General features: G+C 38.8%; 1 protein-coding gene across 2 annotated transcripts in view; it reads left to right on the forward strand.

The window, feature by feature from the left end:
• Positions 1-94: 94 nt before the first annotated feature.
• The window catches only part of spen (spen family transcriptional repressor), a 53,191-nt gene continuing 37,011 nt past the window's right edge, over positions 95-16,274 (forward strand). Inside the window, exons 1-3 of one of the 2 annotated variants that reach the window (XM_067446206.1) lie at positions 95-2,352; positions 4,961-5,281; positions 9,307-9,933. In XM_067446206.1, the coding sequence (XP_067302307.1) occupies positions 2,270-2,352; positions 4,961-5,281; positions 9,307-9,933 (1,031 nt within the window). In that variant the 5' untranslated portion in view covers positions 95-2,269. The other variant, XM_067446207.1, reaches the window with a different exon arrangement.

Here is a 16,274-nt window from a genome sequence, read left to right on the forward strand (position 1 = left end):
ATAAATATGGCTAATCATTAACTGTATGCATATGGTGAATTCAATTTCATCTACACCTAAATTGCTAGGCCTATAGCCTACATTATTTTGTTTAATCCGAGTAACGTTAGCCTGTATTAGAACGGTTGATTTTTTTTTCTTCTCACAAAAATGTCCAAACGTTACGGAACTACATTTCAGTTCTTATCACAATATTAGGCTATTTTTTATTTATTTTTATCTATGAGGACTTGATTTCATCAAATAGCCTAGTTGTTGTCAAATTATTATTCATCGATAGCCTAACTAATATAGCAAAAACGGTTTAAAATAGCAATTACACCCACAAACTAATTACGTGGTGGCTTCTGACGTATTTTGAGCCCTATAACAATTTAGTTCCGTCAATTCCTTGGAAGCAGCACCCAAGCGCTAAGGATGTTAAGCTGAACTTGAACCCAAAATAGCTCCACTGGAAACAAAATGGCCGCGGCGCAGTCATTTCTTTTGTTGTGATGTTTTTGTCTACACTTGGTTTTGCTCAAAATGGCGTCATATTTAGAATACATTTTTTTTTTATAACTGGCGCCAAAAAGTAACAACTGAACTATCAAGAAAATCGAGTGTGCATGTGCTCTATTGTAACGCGTAAATCGCCATGGTATTTAAATCTGTGCGTTTAATTTACGTTGTTGAGGCTGTGCAGGATGTTTTCATGCGCTCATACATGGACAAACATTTCTCTCAAACGCATTCCACATTTTGCCCCCTATGTTTACAAACCCGTCCTTTCCTCTGTCGAATACATAGATTACAATTATTATATATTTTTTTTAAAGCAATTTAGTAAAGCAGTAAATGTCTTCATGTCCTTAGAAGTTTGCCACATCGTCTTGAGTTGTTTAGGAGCGGTGGAAAAAAAGGAAAATTTGTTGTCCAAGTATCCAGGGGATTCATTTATTGTATAACATGCAACCACACTGTATAGGCCTTAAGTGCGCATTTGTATTTCCAATGTGCAATCAATCCCAAATCCAATCCCAAAAGCACTGTCAACGATTTATATTTTATTACTTAAATTCCATAAATAATAGGGATTTAGGCAGATCCAGAAAGTCCATGCAATTCCTGTGAAGACTCAAGACTGAATCTGAAGACGATGTGGCTTGCTTGAGAACCAGCTCCACCTCAGTACAAGTTCCAGAATTTTCTGCCAGTCAGAGGGTATGTAATTGCTCTTTGTCAAAACTCCATGTGGGCGTATAAAGCGCACGCGCGATTCATCCATTGCGGTCCCTGTTTTGCCGCATTCTGGCGCATGCGTGAACCAAGACCTACTCCTCGTGCATATTTGGAAAACAGTCAAATGTTTGTTTTAATAAGGAAATGTTATATGATTGGGCGTTATCTGGGCTTTTTCTCCAAGACAGTATTGATTGCCACAATCTGGTTACTAATTCTTATTTAAATGTTGGACAGTTGATCCTTGTTGTAAACGGGCTGCACTGTCATTAATTATTAAGCTTACATTCGACGAGATGCTTGTCTTTTCAATAACTAATCATGTAAAAAGACATCGTTCTAGTCTTTGTAGTCTGACCATAAACTCCCACAAATACAAGTGGAACTATTATTAGACTATCTGGAGAGATTAATAGTCCAGTTGTCTAAATTCTGTAATAGGCACTCGTGATTTCGTATTTTGTTTTGACTTGTGAGTCGTATATCAAACAGACCGTTCCCACCTGGATGTTGGGAAAACAAATGGATGTGCAAAACGTATACAAAGCAGCAATACTGAAGCTACACTGTCAACACCGTCCAACCACTGAGTCATGAATAGTTTGCGGTACACCACAAGTCATACACATTGTACACACTCCAAGATTATGATTAACTTGCATAGTTAAAGTCCTGTTCTACAAATATAGGCTGTCAAACTTAAGCAAATGGAACTATCTGACGTTTACCTTGCAACCTAACCAGAGCACAAATCCAACGCATACACATTCAAACTCTTAACGGTGAAAATCAATAAACTATGTCTTATCCGATTTGATCCATGTGGTATTCCGAGTGCTCATTGCATATGCGCGATCTCGTCAAGAACCGGAGCGCGCTCCTCGACAGCAAGGTTCAGGCTCTCGCAGTCAACACAGCTTTCAAGTGCAAGCGGGTCCAATCGGAGTGTCGAGTCAGAGGAATAACTACTCGCCCCACCGTAACACACATTCAGTCGGATTTAACTCAGTAAAATCTTCTGTATGATCGGGGGACACAAAAACGCAGTATGGTCCGGGAAACCAGACATTTATGGGTGGGGAATTTACCAGAAAATGTACGAGAGGAAAAAATTGTCGAGCACTTCAAACGGTAAGTGACGATTTGTGAGAGCGAGACAACATCCAGCAATGTGCTTTCCTTCAAGTGTTTTGGGGGAAACAATAGCAGCACACCGGTGCAGAGTTTAACACCTTAAATGTGTGCCACAAAGTTCGCAGCAACGCTGCTATTGAGTTCGCTTGTTTTTGCTCACTTAACGTACGCTTGCTAGTGAGTTAGCTTTCAAGAGTCGCAGTCGTCGCTAGGTTGCTAATTAGCACGGAGGGTCGCATTCAAGCGCATTACTTGTAGCTGCATAAATATTGGCTTAAGTTTGCTTTAATTTGCAACCCAGATGTCCGTAGCACAACTTAAATGTATAACGTCTGTAGTTGGATGACTGAAAAAATACTGCGAGCGAGTTGAATGGGCTAAATGGTGTATACTACTAAAGGCATTACAGTGGGTGTTGTTTTTTTTTTGAGCCTTCTCGGCTCAGATGTCATGAATGGCAGGCAAGCGATGACCGTGGCTGCGTCTATAAGAAGTCAAACAATATCAGCGTGGGGATACTTTTAAGAGTTAATGTATGAAATTGTTCATGACCAACCTGCAAATTATCATTATGCTAGTCTATGAACATGTGGCGACAGTTCCTACTGCTGCACCAATCGGACGTTTCAAGTTGTCAGTCAGAAGTTTGTGTATGGCGGTGATGTGACAATTTCATGGCAACAAGAAATTAATTTAATTGTTTTTAGAATATATAAAACGGCATTCGAACCCATCGTGTCTGCACGTTGCTCCCACATACCTGTCCTGAGGGGTTTTATCCCAATGTCTGACCTGTATGGATTCAGGTTTCGTTTTTCACTGAATTCACGGGTTACAAAATCAGAATAACACGGTTTGTTTAAATTAAATGGTGAGAATATTTCTTGATCTCGAGATTTCTTAGTGACATCGCAATATTGTATATTACACTTTGATCACATCTGACGTTATTGTTTATAAAATGCAAACTATATTATCGCCCAGGTCTTTACATGCAGTTGTATAAAGAAACATATCAAACTTTATCAACATATACTCGCATAAAGAGATACTATAACAAACGTCAATTAATGATTGTTTATATCTTCTCAGTAGTATGTAAACTATTACCGATCTTTGATCTGCTAAAATGCATGGACACTGAGATATTATAAACACTGACATTAACATAAACGTTTTTTTGTAAAGCTGCCTTGAAGCAAAGTGGATTCTAAGCGCTATACATATACAATTGCCGACCGTCACTAAAGACTGTCTAACGACTTGACCACATTCATTAACTTACCCACACGTACGCACAACCAAAACACTAACGTAAGTCTTTAAAAAATGCAAGTGTGATGATCGAACTTATTATAATGGTGTTTTTGTATAGCCTCCTGTATTGTGTTGGAGATGAAGGCTGGAGTTTATGACCATAACACTAGACATCACTATCGTAAGAAATTACTTTGCCAGTCGAGGGAGACAGGCACTAGTATGAGAGAACCTTATATAGATTTGAGTAAATAATTTATTCATCTCGGACCAAGCGCTTTGTTGTCTCTATGGCTGCCTTTTGTTCAAATGTCTGTCTATTTAGCTTTGAATTGTGGTAATAACGGTCACCCTTTGAACGGGAACTTAATAAAAACATGCTCATGCTCATTTGTGTGCAGTATTAAAGAATAAATAGTTTTCTGATATACATACAGGAGAGAAATACAGCTATATAATACCTTTATGAAACATGTGATTTGTGCACGGTGACTGTCAAAGCTCAGGTCAGTGCGGCAGAGGTACTTATTGAAGATGGGGGACGGGAGAATGAATAAGCAGTGTGAATAGGTTTGTAAAATGGCGACGGAGATTGTGTAGTGAGTGTGAGAACTGGTGTGTCAGACAGCTGCTCACCTAGAGCACCCACTAGAATGCCTATTGTTTATTACTCATTTTCATACTTTGCTTGCTTACCAAGTGTTGTTTTAACCCTTATGTACACGTCATCTATTTACATGTTTTGTTTAGTGTTTTAATGACTGACAGCAAATTAATGTGTAGTATTTGTGTATTTACATAAAGGGTAGCTTATGTAAACACTATGATTTTACAGAAAAGGAAGAAAAAAAACTCTCAAAATGGATGTAAGTTACAATTAAATTTCAAGCCTGAATGATTTGACAGAATTGTGACATTTTACTGATTTGACAAAAACACTGAAGGAAGAGAAGATGCTATGTTTTTTGATTGTTTTGTTTTTACGATGCTGTGGTGTGCCAGAAACAGGCCATCAAAATCTGATATTTGTTTTCTTGTCATAATTATTGGATCTATTCAAATGAAGGGATTTATTTTCTGGCATGTATTAATGTTACTCATACAGTGGTTAATCTTTGTGTGGTGATGCAGAAGGCTGTTTTTATTTGAATCAACTTATTTACATATTGCCCAAAATGACTGGCACACTGGTTTGTTTTCACCCTTTCTTTTGAGAAATCAAGTCTTTGCAGATTGGCAGTAAGCGTAATGGTTATTCATATCAGCATAATTGACTGCAAGTATCATGCCATACATTTGTGTTGGCTACTAGTAAATACCCTTCTTGCTCTTTCTTTTTTTTTTTAAGGTATGGACGTGTGGAGAGTGTCAAGGTCCTCCCAAAACGTGGATCAGAGGGTGGAGTGGCAGCTTTTGTGGATTTTGTGGACATTAAGAGTGCTCAGAAAGCTCATAATTCTGTCAACAAGATGGGAGACAGGGACCTACGCACTGATTACAATGAGCCAGGAACTATTCCCAGTGCAGCTCGAGGCCTGGATGATAGCCTGTCCATAGCCACTCGTGGGCGGGATGTTTCAGGGTTCACAAGGGGGGCGGGGGGCCCTGTGTATGGGCCCCCTGTGTCACTCCACAGCAGAGAGGGACGCTTTGAACGCAGACTAGACGGGTAAGTGGACATAGTTTTTCTGAAGGCAGGGGGACCATTCGTTTTTTGTAACTCATCTCTCCCTCCCAATTATTTCCGTCATTAATTGGGCTAATTTATTGTTTTGGGGGCGGGGGACATGTGGGAAATTAAGTGAACACACTGGAGGGTAGTGATTTGGGCATCACACTTTGATGGTTGAGGTCTGTCATCGCTCACCGTGTAAAGATGAGCCAGTTTTGAAGTTTCTCAAAGCATGGTGAACATGCATCGAAATTCATAATCATTATGTAGAGCTTAGCGTGCCTCTGCATGGGGATTCTCTCAGAGTTGGATATCGCTGCGAAGAGAATCCAGGGCATGTTTTGGATATCAAAATATTCCGGGATTTCTGGAAGCTAGAGCGCATCCGTGACCAAGGCCTTACCTGGAATTGCCCTGTTCTGGAGTACTGTACTGCCCAAGGTGGATTAATGTCTTACTTCATGTTTTTTACTCTGTTATTGTAACATGATTACGGTGTTGATCAATTAAGACCCATTGATTGGTAATTGGATTAATGAAATGGGTGGTTTAGGATCAGTTCTTTCCCATCGATGATCTGGAACACTCTGGATGATATTCTGTGGATTCTTAATCACACTGGATTAATATTACCCAATGACAAGGATATTCTATCGCTACAATTTCTTTTCCCTTTTTTTGGGATTATTTGTGGTGTTAGGGTTTTGCTGTTAATTACATGGGAGACTTCTGCCATTGATCAACATGGTAGAATGTGACAGAAACACAGTGAGCAAATCTCTTTGTTTATTCATTACTTATTTATAGACCATTTAAGTTCATTTTTGCTTTTTTTCCCTAAACGCCAAAGAAAAAAAAAGAATGGATTTAAAATAGTATATTGTCTACTTTCCTGAAGAATTAACTAATTTTTGGATTCACAAAGTAAAGCATGGAGGTATTGCTGTTGTGAGGCTGAAGACTTCTCACTATGGATGTGAAATATCCCAGTGGATTACAAAGCCCCATACCGGATCTGGAACTACAGCAGACTGTGGATACACTATAACTAAGATGAAAGTCGGCTTCTTCTAATGGACTATTCCAATGCCAATGGATTATTGATCTCTTTTTCCAAACATCAATGAAGATTCCACTGGGATTTGTAAAACATTGATCGAATACCCATGTTTTCTGAGTTGACTTGGATTATTAATGTCACAGTGGTTAGAACACTGGTACCTTGTTCTGATGGGATATCTGGGAAGTGAACTGTTTTCAGCCGTCAGGAGGTGGCAGGATAAGATTCCAATACATTTTTGAACTGCACCGAAGAGGGATTTAAAGACTCAGAGGCATCATGCAGAACAAATTTACATTTTTATATTTAAAAAAAAATCCAGATACATTTTGTTTCAAAGGACTAAAGAAAATAAATAAAATAAGTTATTCTGTATGAAGAACCAAATTATGGATTTATGTTTTTGGACTTCTTTCTCCAGCCTGTTTTTGATCTGATGGGGATTCTTTGCATTGAATCTGATTGGACATTCTACCTCCTGACGTTTACCTCCATATGCTTTTCCCATATTGATATTGACTTATTTTTTAAGATGCATGGATTTTTTTTTGGCCGAACTATTATGTTGGATCCTCAAAGATAAGGATTACTTCGTTGGTTTTTTTCTTACCATTTTTACATTCTACATTTTTAACCCCCTTTTTTGCTCACAAAGTTCTGTCTCCCTAAATTGTATTTGGAATTGTAGGTCGGGTTACCGCTGTCTGAAAAGGTTGGTATGTTCTGCCCTGTGTATATTAGCTGTTCTCTAACCCCTAGTTTGATCCCCTGTCTTTTTTCCATCTCCCACTAACAGATGTAGCTGTTAAACAGGCTGTTTTTAGTAGCTTGTTGGCATTTGCAGATTTTTACCTCACTTTGCTGTCCCTTTCCTGATTCTCACTCTTTTTCACACTCCCTGGCTTTTTGCCTCTCTGCTTTACCTACGTGATTAATTTGAATAGTGTTTGAGGCATATCACCAAAAAAAAAAAGGTTGAAATGACTTTAAAGAATACAGCAAAGCTGACCAAACACATTACAGCTCTATGGAAATGGAGGAGATGGCAAATGAGCTGTGGAGTGTTGTGATGCAATGTTTCACCACTGTTTGTCAGTTCTTGTGGAAATTACAGGAGTGGACTATATGTACTGTAAAGGTTGATCACAGTCAAGTTACACAGCTGGCTTTCACTAAACAAAAGCATCTTTTTCTAATAGAAACCAAACCGATTAACTAGGTCGGATTTGTTGCTACATGCTCACTATCACTCATTGTAAATGACTAACAAATACTTATTCTGGAGAAGCTTTATCTAAAACTTTAAGTTTAATTTGTCAGTTAACCTTTTAGTTGGAAATGACAGAATTTACTCATATTATAAATGGCTAATATATTGTTCTGTAAATGTGCTATGTTGCCATACAGTGATTAATCTTCAGTGGTCCGTATATTTGCGGAATAATATTTTTTCTAAAGAACAGATGTATGCTGTATGATGAACAACAACATTATTATTATTATTATTATTATTGTTATTATTAATAAATGTAACTATTGGTTGGTGGCTCTGTTGTGAGGTTAAGGGGATATTAGGCAAAATGCTTCTTGCCATGCCTAAAAACACTACACTTGTAATAGACTACCTCTCATGAATTGTTGCATATTAATATTTTCACACACTGAAGATATTTAGTTAGAAAAAAAGTAAATGAAATAATCACTTTTATTTATAGTTTAATAATTTATTAAAATACCCAAGGGCTTATCAATCGAAGGTACTGAACAATCTATATATATTCCATTTAAAACAGTAATGTTTTATAAAATTACCAGAATTCATCAGTTTAAAAATATAATTTTCTGTTACCGTTTATTTTTCAGCAAATTAAAAATATCTCAAGCTATTTGACTTAAGAAAGGTTATGGAATGGTTGCATTTACATTTTAATAGTTTGAAAAGGGCTACTGAAAATACAATCTTCGGGCATTTCAAAATGGCTTTTAAAGTGAGGCTAGCCTAGCTTATCATAGCATCCCCATCACTCGTTCCCCTTTTTTAGGGTTTATTTTGTTCCTCTTTAAAAAAGCAAAGCATGGTTTAGAATCACTTTCCACATGAATCATTATTCTACAGCATGACCAGAACAAATAATGTTGGACTGTATAATTGCAAAAGACCTTTATTCCAAAATAATTTTGAGTTATTGAGTTTTTATAACCTTACCTGTGGCTTTGATTTTATTCTTTGACAATGACTTCATTGCATTCATTAAACTTCATTACTCTTAGTTAATGAAAAATTAATTAAATGAAGCAGTAATGCACAGTCATGCTATTATAGGAGGGAACGGGAAAATAGGAGGTCTAGAATTTGTAATCAAAAGACATATTTGCTTCATTATTTTCATGGTAATACAGAATGAATTACCTGGATCTAATTAGATAAAAAAAATCCAAACTGAATTTTCAGTAAGGGTAATGTATTTGTAATTTTTCACTAAAAAGACAAAAAAAAGTATTTTTATGAATTAAAAAAAAAAAAAAGTTCATTTGAACTATCTTAAAATTGTAAACTGTCATTATAAAATGTTTTATCTCTGCCCCCCCCCCCCCCAAACCCTGTGTAACTTGGAGTGTGACTGACCATGGCATGCATGACTTTTGTCATGCATATTTTTCTCCCCCTTTGTTTTCTTTGGATTCAGTATGATTTCAAAAATGCAAAAAGAGTAAATTGCAAGAAACTTCCCAAAATCCCCCCCAAAATGTCCTGGTATCAATGTTTGTATTAAATGCTACAATAAAAGGAAAAATCTAAGACAGCATCTTTTCAACATGCACTTGCAGTCTATATTTTTTGATTAAATCACCTCTTCAACGCATGTCAGTTGACTTGTATACCTGTCAGGGATGAAATTAACATTCATATCATTCTTTCCATTTTTCTTTGCCATCCTCCATCCCTTTCCTTGTCATGTAGGGCTGTGGACAGTCGGGAGCGATCTTATGATCACAGTTCCTATGGACACCATGAGCGTAGCAGCAGCAACACCAGTAGTTTCGATCGCCAGCGTCACTATGAGACTGATTATTACAGAGACTCTAGGGACCGGGCCCTCAGTGGAGCCAGCGGGAGTACCAGTTCTGCCAGTGGCAGCATTGGAGGCAACTCATCAGCAGCCAGCGTAGGTGTTGCAGGGAGCGTTGCAGGAAGCAGCAGTGCTGGTGGAAGCAGTAGCAGCACTGCCGGAGTGGGAAGTGGCGGCTCGACACCGGGAGGTATTGTGTACTATGGTTCACGAAGCCGGAGCCCTAGTCGTTTTGAGACCACAGAGACTCGCTATGAGCCCCGTGCCCGTGAAGCTTTCACACTCGCCAGCGTGGTCCATCGAGATTTATACAGAGAAGAAAGAGGCAGACGAGGAGATAGGACATACCACCACAGTCGCAGTCGATCACCACACTCTTCACAATCACACAATCCATCACCACAGAGGCTGTCGAGTCAGGCAGCGCGACCGGCACGCTCCCGCAGTGGCTCAGGATCCCACAGTCGCTCCTCCAGCTCTGACTCCGTCAGCAGCACCAGCAGTAGTGGCAGTGGAAGGTAAGTGCAGTGAATCATCTTGGTGCATCTCATTAGCGTATCTATGGCAGCAAATTTGCCTGATGTAAAATATTTGTCAGAGCTCAACATCAATTTCAGATTTTTTCACTGGCAAAACTATAATGCGTTTTTTTTTTAGCAATTATTTTGGAATTGCTCTGTTTAATTTATATAATTATATAATGATATTTAAGATGTAATCATTGATTAAATGTTACACATAAATTCATGATCACACTTTTGCTAGAAAATTATGGCATGATACAAAACATTAGTTTATAGTTTGCATTTTAAGCTTTATAGGGTTTAAGACACAAGTAATCACAAGTAATTTTTGCAGTTTCCACAACACCTTATCTGTTAGCCCACTAGATAACATTATCTTTCTGAGAAATCAGCAGAATTTGCAACAGCAATGTAGATTTAGATTGCATCACAGAAAATCAAACATTTAAGTTTGCAATGCATAAAAATGGATGGAAAATATCCAACAATTTAATTTCCAAAGGCTAAGTGAACTGGACCAAAATTCCCTTGTGTATCATCCTTATTGTTGAGCCCTGTTTCTTTTAAAGATTAGCACTAAATTCTTCTGTGAAGTGTAAGCGTTTTTCTGTTAAAATACAGGGTTCCCACGGGGTCTTAAAAAGTCTCAAATTTCTAAATTAAAATGTATGGCCTTAAAGGGGTCATATAATGGTACATGCACTTTTACAAGCTGATTGAATGGAAATGTGTTGGCAGTGCCTGTACACAACCATCCTATAATGATAAAAATCCATCAAGTGTTTTTTTTGTTTTTTTTAAATCTCCTTATGTTTTCCCCTGTCTCAAATCGAGCCGTTCGGCCATGCGACGTCACACAGCCCGACACCCCTCCCACGACTGTTGACTGACAAGCAGTTTCATCTCAGATCCGCCCTGAGCGAGCTCTGTCACAGTCTGCCATTGTGAATAGGCTGGAGCAGAATGGTGTTTAAGCGATTGTAGTGTACTGATCTTGGGTGTAATAATGAACACAGCAGTCATTCTGATGTTCCTAAATCCAAACCGCTCAAGACGCAGTGGCTGAGTTTTGTTTTCGTCAATGTTTTTATGTCTGCGCGAACCGTGAAGCATTTCTCACCAGTGAGTAGTTGAATGCGACTAAAGTGGGTAAGTTACATTACGGCATGCTTTCTATATATGACGTTCTCAATATAATTCATAATCGCACTTTTATAATGAACAACGCGTTATGGTTGTGTTATTACAAACTGTGTATGCCGGTTTAAAAGTTAACATGGACGTGGTAACTAACATAAGCTAAATTATGTAGATGGTTTATAAATTACTGTCAAAAAATAAATAAATTGTGTTGTAACAGTTATTACACTGCATTGATAACGTTAAGCATCACTGACAAGCCGACATTTACAGAAAAAAAGTTTTTATTGGCATTAGCTGTAACATCAATCTGTCAATGAGCTAATGTAAACTTCAGTAAACACATAGCATTCATTGCTAACGTTACCCTGCCTGTTCATGAAGACAGATCAGTGACATTACGTTAACCAACCATTAAGAAACGTCCTTTTTAGCCTTAAAGGTCCCATTCTTTGCGATTCCATCTTTCAAAATTTAGTTAGTGTGTAATGTTGCTGTTAGAGCATAAATAATACCTGTAAAATTATAAAGCTCAAAGTTCAATGCCAAGCGAGATATTTTATTTAACAGAAGTTCCCTTTCAAAGCTTACAGCGAACGGCCGGTTTGGACTACACCCCTGCACTTCCTGCTTTAATGACGCAACTAAAACCTTTGTTGATGAACCCTCCGCCTAGCCTGACAAGCCAGACCCACATCAAGATGTTTGGTCTGGAAACTCACCATAGACAGGGCTCAGTCCGAGGGGCGGGATAAACGGTTGTCTTTCAAACTCCCTCTGCACGCGATAGGATAGCGGTACAACCAACCGGAGCAACGACGGTGAAGGGGAGCTCGCTGACTGATTAAACATTCACCGTATCCGGTTGGCTAAACTCCGAACACATCTTCCCTTTTTAAGAATGACTTCAGTGCCGCTCTTTGTTCTTTTCTCAGAGGAAAGCTTAACTCCAAGTCTTCCGGAGGCGCGGGCAGAGCTGATTCGAAAGACCGCCGCCGTTCGCCAGTTTCTGTGTTTACTAGAAGACTGTGTTGCTAGAAGCACGCAAACGCAACTCGGCCGTCGTCATTATGGCCCCGCCCGCCGACTCTATAGCCTACACGATGTGATTGGGCCGTCCAGATTCTGAGGAATACAGCTCAGATAGGAATTGAGAGTTGCTAGACCACACTTGCGGGCAAATTAAATTTGCTGCCGCTAGGGTGCGTCTAGATTTCTAGGCTACCCTCCGCCCACAAGAACACGCAAATTCGGGGGCGTTGTCCTTTTGCTCTCGCAGGTCGAGAATAGGAAGTGTTGTTTTTGTAGAGTGTTTGTCGCCATGCCATTGAAACGCTGTTATTTTCACCCCGGAGTCAAATCACCTTTGTTTGGCCTTCCCACGGACGCTGTACGTAGAGATCAATGGCTACAGTTTATGGTTAACTCGGTTCCGGAAAATAATTATCACAATTTAAAACTATGTGCAGCACATTTTGCTGAGGACTTCTTCCTCAATATCAATCAGTTTAATGCCGGATTCGCAGAAAGATTATTCTTAAAAGATGAAGCAGTTCCCTCTTTGTTGTTATGGACCACAACCGGTTAGTGTATTTTATTAAAGTCGGTCCGTTTAACAGTTTATGTAACTCATGACACAAAGTGCAACGCTGTTTAGCTTTGTTAACTAACGTTAGATGGTAATTGAAACTAATCTGAAAAACTTAGCATATAAAAGTGTAGTAATTAATTCAGACACCATCGATTGTTGGTGTTTGTAATGATCAGTTTAAACTACTGAATAGACAGCTTACCATTCTGAAACATCCTGCAAAAGTCTTTCCTGAGCAGGTTGTAATCAATTCTCTTCGATATTCTCCGGGTCTGATTCCGACTCAAATTGATATGGCAATATAGACATTTTTGCAATAACATTGAGCGCACGTATCTACCCGTTATGATAAGAGGCGGGACCTTTCCGGGCAACGTGCTAAGCTGCTGTCCAATCACAGCGCGGGAAGCGCTGGCCTAATCAGAACTCGTTACGTATTTTTGACGGAGGGACTTCATAGAACAAGGAAATCATCAGGCCGTTTTTAGAACAGAGGAAACACCGGTACACAGATAAGTAAATTGTGTGAAAAATACTGGGGTTTTTTACAAGTGAAACATGAACTCATGTTATATTGCACACTGTAAACATAATCAAAGCTGCGAAAACACGCGAAGAATGGGACCTTTAATTGTCGCATTTTGTTGAAGCTGTCGTCTTGTCCCGTTGTCAGACACCGGTTCATATTGCTAAAGTTGCACAGATCTCCTCAGAGACTCGTGTGGCCATTCTTTTGGCTCTACTGTTGTCACTGGCGACACTCCGGGTGTGTGTTTGTGTGTGTGTCACCCCACAGAATAGAGGGGCGGGGTGAGCAAAGCTCATTAGCATTTAAAGCACGATTTATGCACGAGAACGGCTTGCTGAAAACAGCTGTTTTTGACCAGGTAAAATGAGTGTTTTCTTACAATACTAATGAGAATTTTTTATTAAAATTTTCATTTAGACACTAAATAATCATATTAACTTGTACAAAAATGCCATTATATGACCCCTTTAAAAAGTCTTAAATTTGCGGAAATTTTGAATTCTAGGTCTTAAATAATTTTAAACCGGTCTTAATTTTCCTACATTCATGTAATGCTACTTCTAATGCTCACTGAAATACTGAAACACGCGTGTGTGTTTATTCCAAAGTGTTGTAGTTCTTTCTTTCACTTGTCCAACTGTTGCTCGCTTTATTACAACTACAAATGAGACCAACATGCCTCTTATATTGCAGCCAATCAGCTTTCGTGATATTGGCACGAGTCGGGAGTCTCTTTCGGTTTGTACCACAGACGCATAAAACAAATTGTATTCTTCAGCTGACAGTTCTCGAGTTCTTCCAGTTTGCGATCGTGAAAGCGAAGACAAATCTTTCTCACCACCTTGCATAATGACCAAAAAAAAGTATGATATAACCGATAGCACTAAAAAGAGTTAATAAACTCGTAAAGTGATAAACCATGAACTCTGTTGTCAGACTGTGTGTCTTTGCTTCTCAGCGTTCTTGCGAGTACCGAATGTGTTATTTCTAGGCTCATAACTCTTAAACGATCACATGCACACATTATGCATATGTCCATATAAGAACTTGAATACAATTTTGGACGTGTGTCAGACTCTGTAAGTATTGGATCTGCTCATTAGTAACTTCTCAAAGTGAAGTCAATCTAATATAGCTTATACCGCTACTGTCTGTGTGTTAATGTTAAACAAACAACAAAACAAATGAGGAAAACGGCATTTACACTTAAAGCACTTTTTGTATCTGTATCTTTTTGTTGTATTTATTTGTCCTATTGCCATTTGTTTATAAGTATATATTTTATTACTGACCAATTACTTGATTAAGTAATTAAGTAAATGGTCAGTAATAAAATATATACTTATTATAAGTTAATTACTTAAAGGTGCACTATGCAACATTCCGTCCACTAGAGGTCGCCTATTCAAAACAAAGGCATAGTTTGATGATCCCAAGTTTGAACGCAATATCTTGGGACATGTGGTCTTCACCTCACAGCCTGTGGAAAATAGGACTCGGGCAGAAATCATGTTGATGGATGCAGTTATTAACGATACTGTAGTGTAAAGCAGAGCAGGACCGAGTGTTGTGGAGCTGAGCACGGCTGCTGGAGCGATTGTTACACAAATATCCGCCTCGTGAGCACCGGGACTTTTATTAGGACGGGACGGGACACAGTCGCCGGGCGCACGCACTTCCGCTTTTTCCGGTCATGATTATAAGGTAAAGCAGCTCTGTTTATCATATTAGATACATTTAAGTGTGTTTAAAATGATGTCATGACGTTACTCTGTGCGTTCGCTTGGCGCTGCTGTGACATGTTCACACTGCTAAGAGAAAAGCGCTTCTGCAGAATAAAACTGAGGGAAACGCAGATATGACGCGATTGACAGGCGAGTCGCTCAACCGCTATGCAGACACGTCCCGGTCCTTAGTTAAAATAGCAATTTTCTCACAATTTACAAATAGTTGGAAACATTTGGGATATTGTAAGTACTCAACTGATAGTTATATATAACGCTGGCCTAGTGGTTTTTGGATATTTTGCTGCAACATTACTACAAGTGTAGGGTTGGGCGATGTCACTTAAATCGGCAGCTGACGATGTGTACAGTAAAACATCGCGATGGATGATGATATCGTCCGGGGGGGACGAAAAACGAATATTTTAGAGCTTAGATCAGTTCAAAAAATTCAAGACCGACCCTACCCAAGCCAATGCACCCAAGAGACCGGCCCTGCCCGACACATTAACTGTAATTTATACCCGAGCCCCATTTAAACCCGACCATTTTTGAATACGTGGGCGTTCTGTTGAGAACGAGTCTGTAATGACTAATGAGCGGAGCGGAGCCGGTGTGATCAGCTCAATAATCCGCAGGCGCGCGCTCATGAACCCGCCGGTAAAATGATGTTCGTTCAAATCCAGCTCATAAATCTGTAGCTTACTATACTTGTTGTAAATTTCTATTCGTCCATATGGTACTCTTTTTTTCTCATGCATTTGTTACCACTGTTTTAATTAATTTCTATGTAAAGCACTTTGAATTGCCATTGGGTATGAAATGTGCTATACAAATAAACTTGCCTTGCCTTGCCTTGCCTTGCCTTGTAGCCATTAAACAATGTTTTTAATTTATGTTTAAATATTATAGCCTAATATTATTTTTAGATTTCATCTGATTATGATAGCCTATAAGTGCAAAGATGCGAGTGGGTCAGAAATGATTTTGGTGGTTATATTTAGTTTAATATTAAGTTTTGTTTTGTTAAAAGCCTTTCTTTCGTTTTGTACTAATTGTTCTTAGTTCTTAAATCTTAATTTTAATAAAGGTTTCTTCGGCCAATTGCATGTATTTAATTAATAAGATGCAAATAGGTCGCGGAAGCGATCACTTTCAATGCTCATGAACTGAAGAGCGTCTCAAATAAACTGAAACTCAGCAGGCTCGCCTCACAGACATGAGGAATATGTAGCCTAATATGTGTAGAAACGAAAAGATTTAAATAAGCACATAGTGCAGTGTTCAGAACTCACACGGTAAACAACCAGCTTGATACAGATGATCACGGCGATGGGCATGAGCGGGATGT

This window comes from Pseudorasbora parva, chromosome 6, assembly GCF_024679245.1.
Source record: "Pseudorasbora parva isolate DD20220531a chromosome 6, ASM2467924v1, whole genome shotgun sequence".
NCBI lineage: Eukaryota > Metazoa > Chordata > Actinopteri > Cypriniformes > Gobionidae > Pseudorasbora > Pseudorasbora parva.